At 43.8% G+C, this 22,505-nt stretch overlaps 1 protein-coding gene across 1 annotated transcript in view; it reads left to right on the top strand.

Annotated features, from left to right (window-relative positions):
- Positions 1-22,505, top strand: part of csmd2 (CUB and Sushi multiple domains 2) — a 778,395-nt gene that overhangs the window by 40,507 nt on the left and 715,383 nt on the right. Inside the window, exons 4-5 of the mRNA XM_070898713.1 lie at positions 2,471-2,595; positions 13,402-13,523. Of these exons, the coding sequence (XP_070754814.1) occupies positions 2,471-2,595; positions 13,402-13,523 (247 nt within the window). The remainder of the gene's footprint in view (positions 1-2,470; positions 2,596-13,401; positions 13,524-22,505) is intronic.

Below are 22,505 nucleotides of genomic sequence, written 5' to 3'. Positions count from 1 at the left end.
AAAAGTTGACTTTGAAATAACTATCAACGAGTCATCGGGCTGGATTCTCCTTTTCGGGGAGATGTTGCAGCAAGACGGTACTTTCCATGACCTTCCAGCTCTACTTCCATCCTGCCCCATTTATCTGGGTCAGGAGCCATTGAATGTACGCAGTGGGATTCTGGCAACCAAGAGCGAGTGCACTAGTAAAGATGTAGGCAGCGACAGAAGCCTCCACCAATAAAGAAATGGGGACCTATATGAAGGCAGAGGCAACCTCTACTAGTCTTCTCCACATGCCTTGGCCTCGGGACCACTACCACTGCTACCCTGGGCTCATCACTCCTTCCACATGTCAGTCCTGGGAAGCAGTGGTAAATGGGGAAACGGATCGTGAACCGAGGCCGTCCTCTGGTCGGTATTTGCATGCAATATGCAGGGAAGGAGTGGGCAGTGACAGTTACGCCAGGAGTGTAGGGAGTGAAATTCAGGATGCAGTAGGCCTCAACGCCTGATGTTTGCCTGAATCTCTGCCGCCATACCTGCACTATTTTGGGCAGGTTCACGGAAGCGACTCCAGCCTGTAGCTTTTGATTGAATATTTTCAGCCACGTTAGCCATGAAGGTTAATTTCACGGATACAACCTTACTTTAAGCTCCTTGTCCAGGCTAACATCCCCAGCATTGAAGCACTGACCACACTCGATCAGCTCCGATGGGCAGGCCACATTGTTCACACCGAGACTCCCAAAGCAAGTGCTCTACTCGGAGCTCCTTCACGGCAAACGAGCCAAAGGTGGGCAGCGGAAATGCTACAAGGACACCCTCAAAGCCTCCCTGATAAAATGCGATATCCCCACTGACACCTGGGATTCCCTGGCCCAAGACCGCCCTAAGTGGAGGAAGTGCATCCGAGAGGGCGCTGAGTATCTCGAGTCTCAACGGTGAGAGCATGCAGAAATCAAGCGCCGGCAGCGGAAAGAGCGTGCGGCAAACCAGTCCCACCCACCCCTTCCCTCAACAACTATCTGTCCCACCTGTGACAGAGTCTGTGGCTCTCATATTGGATTGTTCAGCCATCAAAGAACTCACTTCAGGAGTGGAAGCAAGTCTTCCTCGATTCCGAGGGACTGCCGATTATGATATATTCACAGAGCACAGCACACACAGCTTCCTACATGGCAGGCAGCTCTCTCGGAAGCCTCCGGAACCTGCTTGGTTCTGCTTAATTATTAACTCTGCAGTTGCAGTACACAATACGTCCACATCCACAGTGTGGAGCTACAAACATTACAAGTTTACAGACATTACACCTATGATGATGATGATGATGATGACTTTAAGGGCAATAAGTGAAGAATGAGAGAGTGCATATTTCAAGGAGTTTTCTAATGAACAGGAGCACCTTGCTGGTTTGCTCTCAGCATCACCATTCTTGACACACGATTAATATCGAGACATCCACCAAAGCCAGAACAGAAAAAGTGCGGAATTTCAAATAAATTTTAACTACCTTATCTAGAATTCTTTAAAATGACAATTTTGGATGGACCACTAAAATCCTACATCCTTTTTTAAGGCGTCAACCAGTGCAAATATTTTCTACACAGTCGAAAGAATAATTATTAACCTTCACCTGAAGTAAATACGCTGTGTAGATTTGGTTTGAAAACAAAGAAGCTTGGCAAGCTGGAAGACAAAGGAGATCGGTAGCTTGCAAGGAACATCAAAGAAATGTGGTCCACCATCTTTGATCATTCATTGTTTAATTTGTGGCCTATCTCTCATAGTCCATTGACCAGCCACTCACCGTTCAAAAGGTGGGTGTTACTGGCCTTTTTTTAAATTGTTTCCACGAAATTTTTGATGAGTGAAAAACCTTACTAATTTGTAAATATGTCAAGAGTTCAAGTATTGACGAGGCTCCAGTTTCTATCTGTGAGACTGACAAGAGCTGCTTTGTGTGGATTAAACTGAATATTGGTGATGGTCATCCTTCGATCACCCACCTCTCGGCTCCAAGCTCTGTGGCTTATCCAACCCAGGCAAAAGAATGGCGGGCTGCTGTCTGAGAGAAGCCTCTACAAGTGAATGACTTTTGACAATTCCAATACCTATGGGGACATGAGTCCCACTACAATGAAACTGCTATAAATCTGGCATTGATGGGTTATCACTCAACATTCACATTTTTTGCAGAGCAACAGGGTGCATTGTTGGGTCAGGGTAGAGGGAACGATACAAACCTGAACTGACTGAAGTTTCTCAACTTTGTCACTCGATGTAGGCGAGACTGCTTCATTCCTCATTTATCACTTTAATGAGAATGTGCTTCAGTTTTTTAAAAAGCCTATCTTTGAATTGTATGTGATAAATGATTGAACCCTTCCAGCAGATGACAATGTTACATTAGGCTAACAAAGGTGAAATCGCATATCAATGTTTTCAGACCTTAGTTTCTGAAAAACTGACAGCTTCTCTCTCCTTTCAGACTGGGGTCCAGCGTGCAGTTCTCATGTGATGACGGCTATGAGTTGCAAGGGTCTAAAAGCATCACCTGCATGAGAGTGACTGACATGTTTGCTGCTTGGAGTGATCACAGACCATTCTGCCGAGGTGAGAAATTACTGACAGTTATTAGGTAGCAGCAGATGACGAGCTTTCACCTTCACAGCCGTTCAGTGCCATTATTCTTCCTCATCCCTTCATTTCTGTGATTTGATGTGTCCTTCATGTCAATGCATGATTGAAGGAATAGGGATTGAGAGAAAAATTCATCATTTGGAGTAGATGGGTGGCCACAATAGAATAACCGCAGAAGTGATTTTATTTCAGAAGTTGCCAAAAAGTTGAGAAAGTATACTGTGTGAACAGCTATTAATTAGCTGTAATTAAATGCCCTGACAGTCTGCCTGGGTTATGTTTTGAAATTTGTTTAGCTGATTTTGACAATTGTGTACACAGCCAGCAATTTATTAATGCAGAAAGATGGGATTTTATTTCTTCATTTTACCTCTGACAGAATGTTGTAGTAAGGTCAACTGTAACACATAGTGTTGTTTAGGCAATGCATTTTGAGCAACAGGTGGAGTGCTGTCCCTTCAGAAAACATTGAATTTACTAATAATTTGAATTAAGCATCATCAATAATGAAGCAAAGTGGAAATTTAGTGGTATCGTCAGCTGATATGATTGATAAGTGAACTGTTCTCAAGCTTCTACGACTAGATAGAACTTGAATTTATATAGCGTCTTTCACGACCACAGGATGTCCCAAAGTGCTTCACAGCCAATTAAGTATGTTTGAAGTGCAGTCACTGTTGTAATGTAAGGAAACTCAACAGATCATTTGCACACAGCAAGCTCCCACCAACGCCAATAAGATCAATGAGATAATCTGCTTTTAGTGATGTTGGTTGGTTGAGGGATAAGTGTTGGCCAGGACATCGGGAAAACTCCCCGCCTCTTCTTTGAATCGTGCCATGTGATCTTTTACGGTCACCTGAGAGAGCCTCAGTTTAATGTTTCTTTCAAAGTTGGAACCTCTCACAGTGCCATACTCAAGTGTCAGCCTGGATTATGTGCTCAAGTCTCTGGAGTGGGGATTGGATCCCATGAGCTTCTGACTCAGAGGCGAGAGTGCTTCCACTGAGCCAAGGCTGACGCTTGTTGCTCTTAATCTTTGGCTGACACTTAGAAAGCGATCTGCAAACAATTAATTTTCCAGTAACTATCGTTGCGCATCAACTGGACTCTGCAATGGATAAGTTGCTTGCCTTCTTGACCCTAGATGTTAACATTAAGAATACATTTTCCTGCATACTCACCTTGAAGAGTATTACCCGAGAGACTCCAATGTCTAATGACAATCTCAGCAATCGAAGCAGAAAGAGCGTGCGGCAAACCAGACTCCCAACCCACCCTTTCCTTCAACCACTGTCTGTCCCACCTGTGACAGAGACTGTAATTCGCGTATTGGACTGTACAGTCACCTGAGACTTTTAGAGTGGAAACATAGAAACATAGAAACATAGAAAATAGGTGCAGGAGTAGGCCATTCGGCCCTTCTAGCCTGCACCGCCATTCAATGAGTTCATGGCTGAACATTCAACTTCAGTACCCCATTCCTGCTTTCTCGCCATACCCCTTGATCCCCCTAGTAGTAAGGACCTCATCTAACTCCTTTTTGAATATATTTAGTGAATTGGCCTCAACAACTTTCTGTGGTAGAGAATTCCACAGGTTCACCACTCTCTGGGTGAAGAAGTTCCTCCGCATCTCGGTCCTAAATGGCTTACCCCTTATCCTTAGACTGTGACCTCTGGTTCTGGACTTCCCCAACATTGGGAACATTCTTCCTGCATCTAGCCTGTCTAACCCCGTCAGAATTTTAAATGTTTCTATGAGGTCCCCTCTCATTCTTCTGAACTCCAGTGAATACAAGCCCAGTTGATCCAGTCTTTCTTGATAGGTCAGTCCCGCCATCCCGGGAATCAGTCTGGTGAACCTTCGCTGCACTCCCTCAATAGCAAGAATGTCCTTCCTCAGGTTAGGAGACCAAAACTGTACACAATACTCCAGGTGTGGCCTCACCAATGCCCTGTACAACTGTAGCAACACCTCCCTGCCCCTGTACTCAAATCCCCTTGCTATGAAGGCCAACATGCCATTTGCTTTCTTAACCACCTGCTGCACCTGCATGCCAACCTTCAATGACTGATGTACCATGACACCCAGGTCTCTTTGCACCTCCCCTTTTCCTAATCTGTCACCATTCAGATAATAGTCTGTCTCTCTGTTTTTACCACCAAAGTGGATAACCTCACATTTATCCACATTATACTTCATCTGCCATGCATTTGCCCACTCACCTAACCTATCCAAGTCGCTCTGCAGCCTCACAGCATCCTCCTCGCAGCTCACACTGCCACCCAACTTAGTGTCATCCGCAAATTTGGAGATACTACATTTAATCCCCTCATCTAAATCATTAATGTACAGTGTAAACAGCTGGGGCCCCAGCACAGAACCTTGCGGTACCCCACTAGTCACTGCCTGCCATTCTGAAAAGTCCCCATTTACTCCTACTCTTTGCTTCCTGTCTGACAACCAGTTCTCAATCCATGTCAGTACACTACCCCCAATCCCATGTGCTCTAACTTTGCACATCAATCTCTTGTGTGAGACCTTGTCGAACGCCTTCTGAAAGTCCAAATATACCACATCAACTGGTTCTCCCTTATCCACTCTACTGGAAACATCCTCAAAAAATTCCAGAAGATTTGTCAAGCATGATTTCCCTTTCACAAATCCATGCTGACTTGGACCTATCATGTCACCTCTTTCCAAATGCACTGCTATGACATCCTTAATAATTGATTCCATCATTTTACCCACTACCGATGTCAGGCTGACCGGTCTATAATTCCCTGTTTTCTCTCTCCATCCTTTTTTAAAAAGTGGGGTTACATTGGCTACCCTCCACTCCATAGGAACTGATCCAGAGTCAATGGAATGTTGGAAAATGACTGTCAACGCATCCACTATTTCCAAGGCCACCTCCTTAAGTACTCTGGGATGCAGTCCAACAGGCCCTGGGGATTTATCGGCCTTCAATCCCATCAATTTCCCCAACACAATTTCCCGGCTAATAAGGATTTCCCTCAGTTCCTCCTCCTTATAGACCCCCGACCCCTTTTATAACCGGAAGGTTGTTCGTGTCCTCCCTCGTGAATACCGAACCAAAGTACTTGTTCAATTGGTCCGCCATTTCTTTGTTCCCCGTTATGACTTCCCCTGATTCTGACTGCAGGGGACCTACGTTTGTCTTTACTAACCTTTTTCTCTTTACATATCTATAGAAAGTTTTGCAATCCGTCTTAATGTTCCCTGCAAGCTTCTTCTCATACTCCATTTTCCCTGCCCTAATCAAACCCTTTGTCCTCCTCTGCTGAGTTCTAAATTTCTCCCAGTCCCCAGGTTCGCTGCTATTTCTGGCCAATTTGTATGCCACTTCCTTGGCTTTAATACTATCCCTGATTTCCCTTGATAGCCACGGTTGAGCCACCTTCCCTTTTTTATTTTTATGCCAGACAGGAATGTACAATTGTTGTAGTTCATCCATGCGGTCTCTAAATGTCTGCCATTGCCCATCCACAGTCAACCCCTTAAGTATCATTCGCCAATCCATCCCAGCCAATTCACGCCTCATACCTTCAAAGTTAGCCTTCTTTAAGTTCTGGACCATGGTCTCTGAATTAACTGTTTCATTCTCCATCCCAATTCAGATTTCCACCATATTATGGTCACTCTTCCCCAAGGGGCCTCGCACAACGAGATTGCTAATTAATCCTCTCTCATTACATAACACCCAGTCTAAGATGGCCTCCCCCCTAGTTGGTTCCTCGACATATTGGTCTAAAAAACTATCCCTTATGCACTCCAGAAAATCCTCCTCCACCGTATTGCTTCCAGTTTGGTTAGCCCAATCTATGTGCATATTAAAGTCACCCATTATAACTGCTGCACCTTTATTGCACGCACCCCTAATTTCATGTTTGATGCCCTCCCCAACATCACTACTACTGTTTGGAGATCTATACACAACTCCCACTAACGTTTTTTGCCCTTTGGTGTTCTGCAGCTCTACCCATATAGATTCCACATCATCCAAGCTAATGTCCTTCCTAACTATTGCCTTAATCTCCTCCTTAACCAGCAATGCTACCCCACCTCCTTTTCCTTTTATTCTATCCTTCCTGAATGTTGAATACCCCTGGATGTTGAGTTCCCAGCCCTGCTCATCCTGGAGCCACGTCTCCGTAATCCCAATCACATCATATTTGTTAACATCTATTTGCACAGTTAATTCATCCACCTTATTGCGGATACTCTTGCATTAAGACACAAAGCCTTTAGGCTTGTTTTTTTAACACCCTCTGTCCTTTTAGAATTTTGCTGTACAATGGCCCTTTTTGTTCTTTGCCTTGGGTTTCTCTGCCCTCCACTTTTCCTCATCTCCTTTCTGTCTTTTGTTTTTGCCTCCTTTTTGTTTCCCTCTATCTCCCTGCATTGCTTCCCATCCCCCTGCCATATTAGTTTAACTCCTCCCCAACAGCACTAGCAAACACTCCCCCGAGGACATTGGTTCCGATTCTGCCCAGGTGCAGACCGTCCGGATTGTACTGGTCCCACCTCCCCCAGAACCGGTTCCAATGCCCCAGAAATTTGAATCCCTCCCTACTGCACCACTGCTCAAGCCACGTATTCATCTGAGCTATCCTGCGATTCCTACTCTGACTAGCACGTGGCACTGGTAGCAATCCCGAGATTACTACTTTTGAGGTCCTACTTTTTAATTTAGCTCCTCGATTTCAAGGGACTGTCTATGATGATATTAATGAACTTAAATTCACAGGTGCCAAATCTACATAGATTACTTGAATTCCATTCCACACATGGTCATTATCGACTGTTTTTTCTGAAATATAATGGATTAGAAGGTTCATCTGGAATGGTCATCTTTTATTCATATATAAAAGTAATGTTTTAGCTCAAAGATCTAATGAACTATACCTTCTCTTATACATTTTTTAATGTTGCTATTACAACCTGTTTCAATGGACCCTCAATGGATGCCAGTGACCACATTAGCTCAGGCATCCAATGTGTTTTTCCCTGTGGTGCAGCAAAAGGAAAGCACTGAGTTTTTGTACTTGGATTCAAAATTGAATCTCCAGTTTTGTGAATATCAGTACGTGCTGTGAAATGTGAGCCCAAAAGAAAACATTTGTTTTCATTCTCAATGTGGATGGGACAGTAATTCTTGCATTGTTAATGAGAAAGAGCCTTCACCCTAAAACAAAGCATTTCAGAGAAGTCTCACTGATGCAGAAGGAAGTAAAAAGCTCATTTAATCCCACAGCTGGGTTTTCAATATTTAAAAACCTCTCCAAAGATGCATAATCATTCTGAAGAAACTTCTGATTTCTTACGTGGTAATGGTGATTAATTGATGGAACACAAGAATCTTAAAAAGTCAGTTGTCCATAGTGCAAGAATAAGATGATGACCATTTTTTTGGCTAAATCTAAAGCAAAACATGTATTGTTTATTGACGCACCATTTTCTGCTGGGTAGTTTGCTAACTATAAGCTCTGGAGTGTGATGTTACTGACTTGGAGATTCAAAGGTCAAATTTAGCATTGACTTCAGATTTGCTTGCTTGGTGGGTTGAAAAACTCTCTTCTCAGATCAGGGACTTTGGTTTGAAACAAGGACTAAATTGGTGAGACAATAAGAATTCTTTCTGTGTTGGCAGTATAAGCCCTATGGATTAAGGCCATCTCAATTGACCTGCTGTAGTGGATGTAATCCCATAGCACAAAACTGAAAAGTTCACTCTAATGTGCAGGAGCTGGATAGTCTGTTGTCATAATATTGCAGCTTACCAGATATACCTGACCTGGGACTGCTTGACACTCAATGCCTGAGGTGGGAGGCTGCTACATTCCATGCGCATAGAAATATAGAAACATAAAAAATAGGTGCAGGGAGTAGGCCATTCGGCCCTTCGAGCCTGCACCGCCATTCAATAAGATCATGGCTGATCATTCCCTCAGTACCCCTTTCCTGGTTTCTCTCCATACCTCTTGATCCCTTTAGCCGTAAGGACCACATCTAACTTCTTCTTGAATATATCCAATCAACTGGCATCAACAACGCTCTGCGGCAGGGAATTCCACAGGTTAACAACTCTCTGCGTGAAAAAGTTTCTCTTCATCTCAGTCCTAAATGGCCTACCCCTTATCCTAAGACTGCGTCCCCTGGTTCTGGACTTCCCCAACATCGGGAACAATCTACCCGCATCTAACCTGTCCCGTCCCGTCACAATCTTATATGTTTCTATGGGATCCCCTCTCATCCTTCTAAACTCCAGTGTATAAAGGCCCAGTTGATCCAGTCTCTCCTCATATGTCAGTCCAGCCATCCCTGGAATCAGTCTGGTGAACCTTCGCTGCACTCCCTCTATAGCAAGAACGTCCTTCCTCAGATTAGGAGACCAAAACTGAACACAATATTCCAGTTGAGGCCTCACCAAAGCCCTGTACAATTGCAGTAAGACCTCCCTGCTCCAATACTCAAATCCCCGAGCTATGAAGGCCAACATGCCATTTGCCTTCTTCACCGCCTGCTGCACCTGCATGGCAACTTTCAATGACTGATGAACCATGACACCCAGGTCTCGTTGCACCTCCCCTTTTCCTAATCTGCCATTTTACCCTGGTCGGCAAAATAAATCCATTTGGAGGTTTCATTGTAACTCATTGTTGCCCATTCTGCTGGGTCATCTGTGTAAAGGGATGGTTCCTTCCCCATTATTTAAGCATAAGAAATCTGAGCAAGAGTAGGCCATGCGGCCCCTCGAGCCTGCTCCACCATTCAATAAGATCATGGCTGATCTGATCTTGGCCTCAACTCCACTTTCCTGCCTGTTCCTCATAACCCTTGACTCCCCTATTGTTCAGGATCTGTCTATCTCAGTCTTGAATATATTCAATGACTCAACTTCCATGGCTCCCTGGGGTAGAGAATTTCAAAGATTCACAACCCCCTGAGAGAAGAAATACCTCCTCACCTCTGTCTTAAATGGGTGACCCCTTATTTTAAAACTATGTCTCCTAGTTCTAGATTCCCCCACGAGGGAAACACCCTCTCAACATTTACCCCGTCAAGCCCCCAAGCATCCCAAATGGCTACATCGATGATGTCTTTGGACGTGCTGCCGATCTTGACCATTCTGCTCTACATAATGAGAAAAACGAGATGGATGTCCGCAACAAATCTGTAATGTGGTTTGGGCTGGCAGTGGGGAAAGGGGAACAAATGGAAACAGATTTGAACAAACCCAAACTGTTTCCAATGGATTGGAGCTGTTCAGTAATTTCTGTGGATAAATGTGAGGTTATTCATTTTGGTGGCAAAAACATGAAGGCAGAATATTATCTGAATGGCGGCAGATTAGGAAAAGGGGGGGTGCAACGAGACCTGGGTGTCATGGTACATCAGTCATTGAAAGTTGGCATGCAAGTACAGCAGGCGGTGAAGAAGGCAAATGGGATGTTGGCCTTCATAGCTAGGGGATTTGAGTATAGGAGCAAGGAGGTCTTACTGCAGTTGTACAGGGCCTTAATGAGGCCTCACCTGGAATATTGTGTTCAGTTTTGGTTTCCTAATCTGAAGAAGGACATTCTTGCTATTGAGGGAGTGCAGTGAAGGTTCACCAGACTAATTCCCGGGATGGCAGGACTGACATATGAGGAGAGACTGGATCCGACTGGGCCTGTATTCATGGAGTTTAAAAGAATGAGAGGGGATCTCATAGAAACATATAAAATTCTGATGGGACTAGACAGGTTAGATGCAGGAAGAATGTTCCCGATGTTGGGAAAGTCCAGAACCAGAGGTCACAGTCTAAGGATAAGGGGTAAGCCATTTAGGACCGAGATAAGGAGAAACTTCTTCACTAAGAGAGTTGTTAACCTGTGGAATTCTCTACCACAGAAAGTTGTTGAGGCCAATTCACTAAATATATTCAAAAAGGAGTTAGATGAGGTCCTTACTACTAGGAGGATCAAGGGGTATGGCGAGAAAGCAGGAATGGGGTACTGAAGTTGAATGTTCAGCCATGAACTCATTGAATGGCGGTGCAGGCTAGAAGGGCCGAATGGCCTACTCCTGCACCTATTTTCTATGTTTCTATGACTACTTAATGCTGACACTGGGTGTCTGAAATGAAGGTGTTCCATTCCCCAGCACTGCCGTCCCTAACCTTGATGAGAAAAATGACCACATTCTATTTAGTACAATTTGATTACCTCTGCACTGTTGAGGGAGAGGGAAGGGAACAACAACATTACCTACTTAAATATGAAAAGGAAAACTGCAAATGCTGGAAATCTGAAATAGAACAGGTGCTTACCTGAAATCTTTTCTCTTTCGCGTGCTGACTGCCTCACTGTGCTTTCCAGCATTTTCTAGTATTTGTAGCAACATCGATATGTTTCTTGTTCCTGAATCTAAGCCGGCCCTGAGCTACCATGAGCAGGGTCAATGCATATCCCTGTGTATGACGATTTCATGGAAATTTGGATATTATCAAGGTTTCCTTTTGGAATTTACCAGCCCATATGGGGCTAGAAATTGCAATGGCTCACGGCCCGCTTTCTTGGTGGTATTGGCCGTTTTGTGCGATAACCGGGTCGGCTAGAAATTGCCCAGCTGAGTTACGCCGGCGGTTTTGATGTGCCGCTGGGAAGCGGACTGCCAGCGTGCACCGTCCATAGATTGCCATGGCGTGATATTTGGCTCAGCGGTAACCCGTAGCTAAGTATTTAAAAAATCGCCATCAAGAATCAGCGGAGCTTGGGCAGTAGGTGAGTTGCCCTGATTATTTTGAAATTCTGTTGTAGTGAGTTAAGTTATGAGTCCTGAGAATGTTCTGTTTTTTGAAAAAATATTTTTAGTGTTTTTCTCCTCCAAGGCCCAACTGGCAGCCTCGGTAAATTTTTAGTGAATTTTAAAATTATCGCCCAGTTTCTTTAAGAATCGGCCCTAAATTACACTTTTTCGCTGAGAATCTGGGTGCAATGCCCATTCTTTTCGTTGGGCGGATTTTTTTCCTTTTTTGGGGGAAGTTTTCACCAGTGATAATCTTGAGAATCTTAGCGGTCTTTTGGGCGGCAATTGGGCGCTGGTGGGTTGTTAGAAAATTCTAGCCCCAAATCTTTTAAATTAAAGAGAAATTCTGCATTTAAAAAAAAAAGGAAAATTAAGTTGGAATGTGGAAATAAAAACAGAATCGTCATTTGCCAATGAGAGGAGAATGCCAATGTTGCTTGGTAGCACTACTGTTGAAAAACCCACAACTGTACATGACAGACAAAATCCTCGCGTTTGCATTTCATTTGTATCAGGCTCATGTGATGAACAAAATAGAAAAGAAATACAATGTGGACATGAAAGCTTACATCTTTTCTATGGAGTGTTTGGGGGAAATCAATCGTAAAAACCATTTGTGTGCAGCACTGAGAATATAATTTTGTTATTTTGCAGTTAAATGATAGGAACACAAGACTAAAAAAAAACATCGGGTCCATCGGCTCTGTCCCAGAGCTCAAAAAGTACTGGTTCTGCAATCACATCCTTCCAATGGGAGCAAGTACTCATGAGTGCATTGCTGGAAATTGTAGGTGCAGAATCCGTGATTTTCCAGACAATTCTTTCAAGAGGTGGGAATTCATGAGTTGCATGTCAGTGATTTCGGTCAATGTGCTCCCTGCTAGTGTGGCTCTCTGCTGGAAGCACAGCTTTATGCAATCCACCTTTATATCATTGATGGGGCTCAATTGCCCATTTCACCAAGAAAACTAACTGTCCAGTTCTGTCTTGAATTTGTGTGCACAGTCCCTCTGGGTGTTCTCTTCTGCACAGTTCCCAACCCTTGTGCGAAGTAGCTAAATCTAAACTATTCATTTTCCCTCTTTTGAGCTTGCAGATTTTGTGGTTACATCAAACAATTTACTGGCGTTCAGTTTATCAAAACCTCTTGGAACTGCTAAACTCTGATTAGGTCTCTGAGCTGCATTTTCTCAAGTGTCAGCTTTCCAAGTGTCCTTAATCTCTGCTCATAGCTCAGGTGTCTAAATCTTGGTATTGGTTTAAATACCCTCCTCTGCTCAATCTCCAAAGTCAGATTGTCTTTACTGTAGTATATCAGAATTATACATAGCATTCTGAGTACCACCACATCAGTGTTTAAAATAAGCTTACTGATAGACTGGTGCCTACGTTCTAGTCTTCTGGCTGTACATCCTAAAATGATAATGATTATTTTATTGATAGAAGAGTATATATACACAGAGCTTCTTATAATGCTAAGAACAAACCTTTTATATTAATCATCTAGATTCACACAGCTTTTCTTGTCAGTAATGGTCATGTGATCCCTTTGTGGTAATTTTGTCTCCCATCCAATTCCTTGAAATTAGTTCAGATTTGGGGATTATTTGTATTAAAACAGAGCAGCAAGAAGAGTAATTGCAGGCACTATGAGGGCAAAGCTTTAATGAGATATGTAACATCTTTTATTGTTGAAGTTGACAGCAATTCCATTGCTTTGGAAAATGGATCTAATCTATTTTTAAAGTTGCCATCTGCTTTAGTCACACACGTGTACTGTATGCTTATTGTCTTTCAGCTAACGTGAATTAGGATAAAATCTAGCAGCAACTGACTCTGTCTGATTTTAATGATATTTATAATGGTGTCAAGACATACCTCCATTCACAGCATTAAATAATTCTTCATCCTAATTGAGCACAGTTCCACTGTTCTGAACAGTTTCCAACTCTTTTGTTACAGCTCGAGTATGTGGTGCCCGTCTGAATGGTCCTGGTGGAGTTATTTCGTCCCCTAATTTCCCGGTTCAGTATGATAGCGACGCACACTGTGTGTGGGTGATTACTGCCTCTGATCCCGACAAGGTAAGTCTTTCATTTTCTCTCTCATTTCATTTTACCCTCCCAAATCTAGGTCATCTTCTCTTGTTGCCCCTGCCAATTTCTGCTTGAACGCTGGCTGAATCCCGGGCTTTATTGCCAGAAAGAATTACATTTTCCTAAAACTTGATGACAGTTTAAAAAGTCAAAGGGTATGTGAACAGTTCATGTTGACAAGTAATAAAGGTCGTTCTGAATTCCACTACAATTTTAACTCTTGGAGTAAAAGAAATGCAAAAATGATTTCCTTCTACACAGCTCCTACTTCCAAAATCCTTCCCTGTTGAAAAGAAAGAAGGACTTGCATTTATACAATGCCTTTCACAGACCCAGGACGTCCCAATGCACTTTACAGCCAATTAAATACTTTTTGAAGTGTAGTCACTGTTGGAATGTAGGAAACACAGCAGTTAATTTACACACAGCAAGCTCCCACAAAGAATGATGTGATAATCACTGATGTTGGTTAAGGGATAGATATTGGCCAGGACACCAGGGAGAACTCCAGTGCTTGTCTTCAAAATAGGGCCGTGGAATCTTTCACATCCACCTGAGAGAGCAGACGGGCCTCGGTTTTATGTCTCATCCGAAAAATAGCAACTCCGACAGTGCAGCGCTCCTTAAGTATTGGACTAAGGTGACAGCCTGGATTATGCACTCAATTCCTGGAGTTGACTTGAACCCAGAGCTTCAGATGCAGAGCTGAGAGTACCCCACTGAGCCCACTTCTAACACGTAATGGAAAGTATGCGCTCAACTGTAAAGCACCACGAATCTGAAACATGAAACATCATAATTGTAAGTTGTTTCATCAAGGTAGTGTGCTTTCACCCCTCCCTCCCACCCTCCCTCTCCACCTCCCCCCCTCCCCCCCACCATCCTCTCTGTTCTGCCAGTCTTCATGCTTCCCTTCTCTTCTAAATGTATTGACTCCTTGGTGGGGAGTGGTGCTATCACCATACAATGCCCCCTGCAATCTCACCTGGGTGACAGTTCTTCATGTGTGACATTGACAGTCCATGTCCGCAGCATAGTATTTCACAATCTCAGCCAATGTTTGCGCATGAACACACACTCAGACGCACACAGATACGCACACACAGGCACACACACACACAGACACATACACACACACACACACACACATCACTAGATAATTGGTGGGATTAGATTGGATAACCTCTTGTTGGCTGGTGCAGATATGATGGTAAGTACTGCAGGGACTCGAATAAGGCCAATGTGATCTCCTGGACTAGTTTTGATCACCTGGATGGGTTGGAAAGGAATATTCCCAGATTTTCTTTTCCCCCCAATTGGCCTGGCTTTTTATCTGGTTTTTGCTCCTCCCAGGAGATCGCGTGGCTCCGATTGGGGTGGAGCGTAGAATGTTTCGGTGAAAGGGGTATCGCAGTTGTCTGGGTCAGACTGGTTGGGCTGGCTGCTCTTTACCTTTCCATCATTGTTCATTGTTCATAGGTTTATATGTAACCTTCAGGGCTGCTCACCGAAGGCCGTGTGGCTCTTTGTCGGCCGGCGCGGACACGATGGGCTAAAATGGCCTCCTTCTGCGCTGTAGATTTCTATGTTCCTATAATGATGAGGAGCAGGGACTCGAGCCCAGATATCCCTTACCCAGTCTCTGCTATCACTGCCCCTGGCTTAGATCAGGTAACTCAAATTTGGAAAAATTGTAGTTCACCCATCTGGAGAAATGTATATTCCTTCTATCACTGCATACAACTATCTTTTAAATGTTTTGAGGTTGTCTTTATTAGCTCACCTAGAACGCCATTCAACAGGTTTATCAATACCTGTATTTTCAATGATGTTGTAAAATGGGTGATATCAAATTGAAATCAATGGAATGAAAATCAGGCGGGTTCTGTAAAGGATGGGCGATCCGCTCTGCCAGATCACTGCCCAGAAGGTGAAGGTGAAAATCTACTGATATGTCCTTACTATACAGTACAAATGCACACGAGGTGCATACTTGAGAGAAGATCACTCTGTGACCAGTAACCTTTATTCCAGCACTGAAGTGATGAAGGTGGGTGGAGCTTCCTCTTTTATACCTGAAAGTCCAGGTTAGGAATGTCTCCCACAAGTTCACCACCTAGTGGTCAGTGTTCTCACGGTGTACAACTTAGGTCAGTTAATACATGGATTACAATGACAGTTGAATACATGACATCGACCCCCATGTCCTTCAAATTTCTTTAAAAGTTCATGATATATAAATGAAGTCTATTCATGTCCCAGTCATCTTGACATTGAGGTGAATATTTGAAGGGATGCTGAACGTGTTGGCAACTTGTAATTTATAATTATGAAACTTAGTAAAATATGTTTCAAATAATAATGATTGCAGTGTAGAACAATTACTAGCGTCTACCTTGAATTAATTTACATTTTAATTGAGGACTTTCACACCACATGATTCAATCAACAGGATTGGGACTTAAACCCAAGACCTGACAGGAATCACTGGTGGGACTGGTTGGGCAGCTCGTTTCACTGCTGCTTCCCTATGATACATGTAAAAACTAAAGGAACATTGATGCCCATGCAATAAATACAGAGAAAAACTTTCAGAATGTCTCAACAGTGCTGTGATAAATGCTTTTTGGAAATCAAGCCAATGCACACTACAACATAATCATTGACCCTAGCCAGATAATTGCAGGAAAATTATGTTAAATCTAAGTGTAGCTATTCAGTTGGCGGACCAGGTGGCTAATGTGAGAGACTCTGACAGACGTCCATTAAACATTTAGGGGCCGAACTTGGTGAAGGCCAAGTCCTGCCCAAGTGCCGCGCAAAAGTGCCGAGAGACCGGGCGGCACTTTGGTGGGAAATTGATGAAAAATAATTTAAAAGTTGGGCCGGCGGCAAATGAGTGACGTATGCCACCAAACAGGGCGGGAGCGGGCGGGAGCTCCCAATCTCGGTGGCAAAGGCTCTTGCCGCCGAAGTGCCGCCGAAGATGGAGTCGGGCCCACGGAGGGTCGAAGATGTTCAAATAAAAATGACTAGAAAAAAAAATTACCCGGAAGACCTTCAAAGGAACCCATTAAGGTTAGTCGCTGTGAAAAAAAATGTATTAAAAAGTTCATTAATCTTTTTCTTCAGTTTTTTAAACTTACCATCGGGGTTAGACCAGCCTCCTCGCGGCAGTCCTTCCCTCTGTTGATGCTGACTCCCGCCGACTCCTGCCCACACCAATCTGGCATCTTGGCAGGCGGGAGGTCAGTTGCACCATTTGGCTCTTCGTTGACGTCAGCAGGCGGTTCCCGACGGTTCTCCCCTCCTGCCCGCTCCAGCCCAAGTACAAACTGGCACAGGGCGGAACCCGGAGAGGAATATCACCGGCAGTGGGCGGTAAGGCCATCAATTTTGGCCCCTTAATATTTATATTCAATGTAACCTGTATCCCTACTTTGAATGAAGTTCAGAATGCCGCTGTTGGAGCTGGTCTAATGGCTTTGTATGTTAGCTCTTTTTCTCACAGTACATTGTACACGTGTCAGATCAAGTATGCTGCAAACAATTCTCTCTTCACATAATTCTACGCATGGTCAAATCGACAGGTGATGCATATTTTGAAGCCAAGGCTGCTCTCCATCAGGTATTCGACCAAAGTTGCAGAATCAGTATATAGGGGTCTTTCACTGTCAATTTGTGCTGCCTCCATTGTCGGTTATAAGAACATAAGAAATAGGAGCAGGAGTAGGTCATTTGGCTCCTCGAGCCTGCTCCATCATTCAGTAAGATCATGGCTGATCTGATCTTGGCCTCAGCTCCACTTTCCTGCCTGTTCCCCATAACCCTTGTCTCCCTTTATAGTTCAAAAATCTGTCTATCTCTCCTTTAAATATATTCAATAAGCCAGCCTCCACAGCTCTCTGGGGTAGAGAATTCTAAAGATTTACGCCCCTTTGAGAGAAGAAATTCCTCCTCATCTCCATTTTAAATGGATTAATGTTTATGCTGCCTCCATTGTGGGTCCGTGTTGCCTCCATTGTGGGTCCGTGTTGCCTCCATTGTGGGTCCGTGTTGCCTCCATTGTGGGTCCGTGTTGCCTCCATTGTGGGTCCGTGTTGCCTCCATTGAGGGTCCGTGTTGCCTCCATTGTGGGTTATGTTGCCTCCATTGTGGGTTATGTTGCTGCCATTGTGGGTTATGTTGCCTCCGTTGTGGGCCCGTGTTGCCTCCATTGTGGGTCCGTGCTCCCTCCATTGTGGGTCCGTGCTCCCTCCATTGTGGGTCCGTGCTCCCTCCATTGTGGGTTATGTTGCCTCCATTGTGGGTTATGTTGCCTCCATTGTGGGTCCGTGTTGCCTCCATTGTGGGTCCGTGTTGCCTCCATTGTGGGTCCTTGTTGCCTCCATTGTGGGTTATGTTGCCTCCATTGTGGGTCCTTGTTGCCTCCATTGTGGGTCCGTGTTGCCTCCATTGCTATCCACAGGGAGGGGTGTGCACCTTTATCTCCCCTGTTTCCTTGTTGGCTTAGCATTAAGAAAGAATGTACTTCCTCTAGAAAATCTGTGGGCGGTATTGGCAGAGTGATGACTTTCTTACAGGACTTTGACCATTCCCTTTCCCCCTCAAATTCTTTGCTTTACAAGCTCAATCCAGTTATTAGCATTGTTTTAAAGCAAAAATTACATAGTCCCCTAAAATTAAAGTTAGTGAAGTTATCTCTTCATACTGTAATCATACAATCCTGAATTATATGAAAAAAGTTGGAACAAGTGAGCTTTAGGCAATCAACAATGATAAAGGTACAGACTATATTCAGACACAATCTGTGTGGAACATTTCTAGATATTTTTTATTCAACTTTACAAGCAAACTGCCATCTTTGTATTCTAGGCAAAATAAAACCATGTTTGAATCATCTTTGTGCAATCACTATCAGTTATTTTGCTTTCGCTTTGGTCACAAAATATAAGCTGTTCTTTTCTCATTAGACACCAAGACATTTTTCACTAGCTACAAACCTTCAACTCTCATCTCCCTAAACTCGTCTATCCTTTTCTTGAAATGGTCATTAATATTCATTAATCAGGGGGGTGGTACTTGCAAAAGTAATTAACTTGCATTCCCATGGTTACAGTCAGCTCTCTAAGCTTTTACACTCAACCTCTATGATGTGATTGACCTACATATTCTAATTAATTGCACATTACTCAACTCTACAGGGTTATTTATGCATTTCTATATTTCTACACCCTACTATGACTGTTTCTGACACAAACTCTTTGATTTCACCTTGTAGTGTCACTTACTCAGCATCATCTGATGTCTCAACCTAGCCATTTTAATCTGACATGATGAAAATACCATTGTTTCCTGTTATATGAATAGCTTGTGTTCTATAACATTATATTCACTTTTTAGGAATTCACATCAATAAGACGTGCTTTGTTCACAGCTGCTGCATACATAATTTTGTAACGGAAAGCTTTCGAAGCTCTCCACTTGTTTCATTCAGTTGTTTTTTTCACTTTCCGTAGTTTAGTATATTAAAATAACACATACAAGATGGTCTCGGAGCGAGGGCTTCAGATTCCAGGGATATTGGGACCAGGACTGGAGCAGGAGGGATGTGTACAAGATGGGCAGATTGCACTTGAACAGGGCTGGGACTAATATCCTCATCCTAACTAGTGCTGTCGGGGAGGGTTTAAACTCATTTGGCTGGAGGAGGGGCACCAGGACACAGGCACAGAGAGAAGAGACAAATTAGGAGGGACAAACAGCAACAGAACAAGAATAGTGTAGAAAAGGCAGGAGGTTCACGGAGAAGAAAAGCAAAGCTGACTCGGATGGTGTTGGAATGCATGTGTGTTCATGCAAGGAGTGTTGCAAATAAGGTTGACAGGCTACAGGCACAAGTTGCCACATTGGGTTATGATAGTGGCTATAACGGAGACCTGGCTTGTACATGGGTAGAAATGGAAATTAAACATTCATGGCTACAATGTATTCAGGAGGGATAGGGAAGGGAAAAAGAAAGAAGTGAAAGAGGTGGCATTATTGATCAAGGATATTCCAGTTCTGCAGAGGGATGATTGAGTAGAGGTTTCAAGGACTGAATCTATTAGTTAGAGTTAAGGAACAGAAAAGGAGTGGTTACATTGCTGGGTGTTTACGTTAGACCCCCAAATAGTGAGAAGGGGATAGAGCAGTAAATCTGTCGGCAAATTTCAGAGAAATGTAAAGAGCAGTAATAGTAGAGGATTTCAATTATCCTAATATAGACTGCGGGAAAAACAGAGAAAAGGGCAAAGAGGGTGACGAATTCCTAAAGAACTTTCTTAATCAATATGTTTCTCGACCAACATTCTAGTTCTGGGGAAGGAAATTTATTTCAGTGGGAGAACACCTGGGTAATAGTGATCATAATATAATTAGATTTAAAGTAGATGTGGAAAGGGACAAAGAAAAATTAACAGTGAAAATACCCAACTGGAAGAGAGACAATATCAGTGATTTGAGCAGGGATCTAGCACAGGTGGACTGGAAAAAAAGATGGGCCAGGAAATCAATAAATGAGCAATGACAGATCTTCAAGTCAGAGATAGTTTGAGCTAAAGCTCCCTGGACAACAAAAGGAAATGGATGTTAAAATAAAACAGGAAAAGTAAGCTTATGACAGATGTCAGGGGGAGAATACAGTAGAAAACCAGGCAGAATACAGAAAGTGTGGGGGGAATTGAAACGGGATATAAGAAGAACAAAGAAAGAGTTTGAGAAAAAGTTAAAGGTATCATAAAAGGAAAAACAAAAATATTTTACAAACATATAAAATGTAAAAGGATAGTTGAAGGAATGGTGGGCCGATTAGGTAACTAAACAGGAAATCTTCTTGTGGAGGCAGAGGGCATGGCTGAGGTACTGAATGAGTCTTCACAAAAGAGGGTACAAAATGTCAGAGTACAGGAGGGGGAGTAGAGATATTGGATAGGATAAAAATAGATAGAAAGGAGGAGCTAAATGGGTTGTATCACTCAAAGTTAACAAGTCATCCAGTCCAGATGGGATCCATCCAAGGTTGCTGAGGGAAGGTAGCATGGAGAAAGCAGAAGCTCTGACCACAATCTTTCAAAGCTCCTTGGATGTGCAGTGGTGCCAGAGGACTGGAGAATTGCAAATGTTACACTCCTGTTCAAAAAAGGGGAAAGAAATAAACCTGGTAACTACAGGCCAATTAGTCTAACGTCAGTGGTAGGAAAACTACTAGAGACCATTGTCAAAACCAAATTATTTCTCATTTGGAGAAGCATGAATTAATCATCATCATAGGCGGTCCCTCGAACAAGGATGACTTGCTTCCACGAGTTAGCAAATGTTTCAATGAAGGCCCCCGATATTCCAGTCCTGAAATCCAGTTGAAAGGGTGGAAGATGCCTGTTCGCGGATTTTTTTTAACGTGTGGTGACCGTTGCACATCAGCCACCATAAGGGCTTGACAGAGTTAGACCTTTATCCAGTGGCAAGGGTAAACCAGGATGACTGGAAACCTGCTCTGCTACACGGACCTAGTGCGCACACATATCGCAGTGTGGGCTGGCCCGTGCTGCCCTGGGCCCTCGGCTCTCCTGGACCCCGCACCCTCATTTGCCGCACCTCTGCCACGATCTCTCGCCACTCAACTCTTATCACATCTCAGCCACGATCTCTCACCGCTCCTCTGCCTCAATTATTCGCTGCACCTCTGCCACGATCGCTTGCTGCTCATCCACCCTAACATTCCCGCTCCTCTGCTGTGCCTGGGCCCCATCGATGCTCCTGCCCACTCTCTAACCAGCGACCTGGGCCTTGATGACGGCACCCAGTCACCCACCTCAAAGTCATCGCATACTTTGGAAGACTTGCGCTGGGAGTTGTCGTGGCTTGCTCCAGCTCTTATACTCCTGACCTGTGATGGTGTCCTCCCGTAGGTCAGGGTGGCCCACGATGTTCAAATGTATATACATAGTAAATAGTGCGCATGGTCATAGCAGACCTCAGGACGACATAGGCGACTGGTGAAATGGACAGAAACATGGACAATATCATTGAATGTGGATAAGTGTGTCGTGATGCACTTCAGGAGAAACAACATAGAGAGGCAGTATAATATAATGATATTATTTTGAGGGGGTTCAAGAACAGAGGGATCTGGGGGTGTATAATCACAAATTTTTGAAGGTGGCAAATTGATCAGGCAGTTAAGAGAGCATGTGGGAAACTTTATTTGTAAATCGGAGATTTGAATACACAAATAAGGAAGTCATGCCAACCCTTTAAAAATCTCTGGTTCGGCCTCAGCTGGCGTATTGTGTAGCATTCTGGGCACCATGATTTAGGAAGGATGTCCAGGTCCTGGAGAGGGTGCAAAGCAGGTTTCCCAGGGTAGAGTGAGTTCAGTTATGTGGAGAACGATACACTCATAATAAAGAATCAAACTGAGTACTGTGAACAACGAGCAAGTGTGACCTTAGCTCCTTTAGTAAGACTCCAGAGTGCAGGTACCCCGTGGGTGACCTACATATATACAGTGCTCCCAAGGGATGCTAAGATCCCTTGGGACTCCAACAGGTAGGCTCTCTGGTGGTGGTGTAATACAGGTTGCAAAGGGTTAAATACATAACATCACTCCCTCGTAAAGTTAATAGTACACTTATTTACAGGGTGAAACGATCTGGGGCTTTTCGCTCCCTTGTCGATCGTCTCGGTACAAATGCGGGTGTGGGTAAGTTGGTTGGTTCTTCACTGGACTGCTGGGCAGCCGGGCTGCTGGGGATGGTGCGTTCGGTTTCGTGATCGACCATGATGTAGGTTGCCACTTGTGTGTGTGTTGGAAGGTCAAAATTGGTGGTGTCGTCTTCATGTTGTTCGTAACTGTTGGTGAACCACAATTTGATTTGGTCCAAATGTTTTCTGCACGTTAGTCCATTGGCCAATTTGACCTGAAACACC

Source organism: Pristiophorus japonicus, chromosome 14, assembly GCF_044704955.1.
Source record: "Pristiophorus japonicus isolate sPriJap1 chromosome 14, sPriJap1.hap1, whole genome shotgun sequence".
NCBI classification, from domain to species: domain Eukaryota; kingdom Metazoa; phylum Chordata; class Chondrichthyes; family Pristiophoridae; genus Pristiophorus; species Pristiophorus japonicus.
Note: the sequence above shows the minus strand (reverse complement) of the source record. Positions and strands in the feature narration are given on the sequence as shown.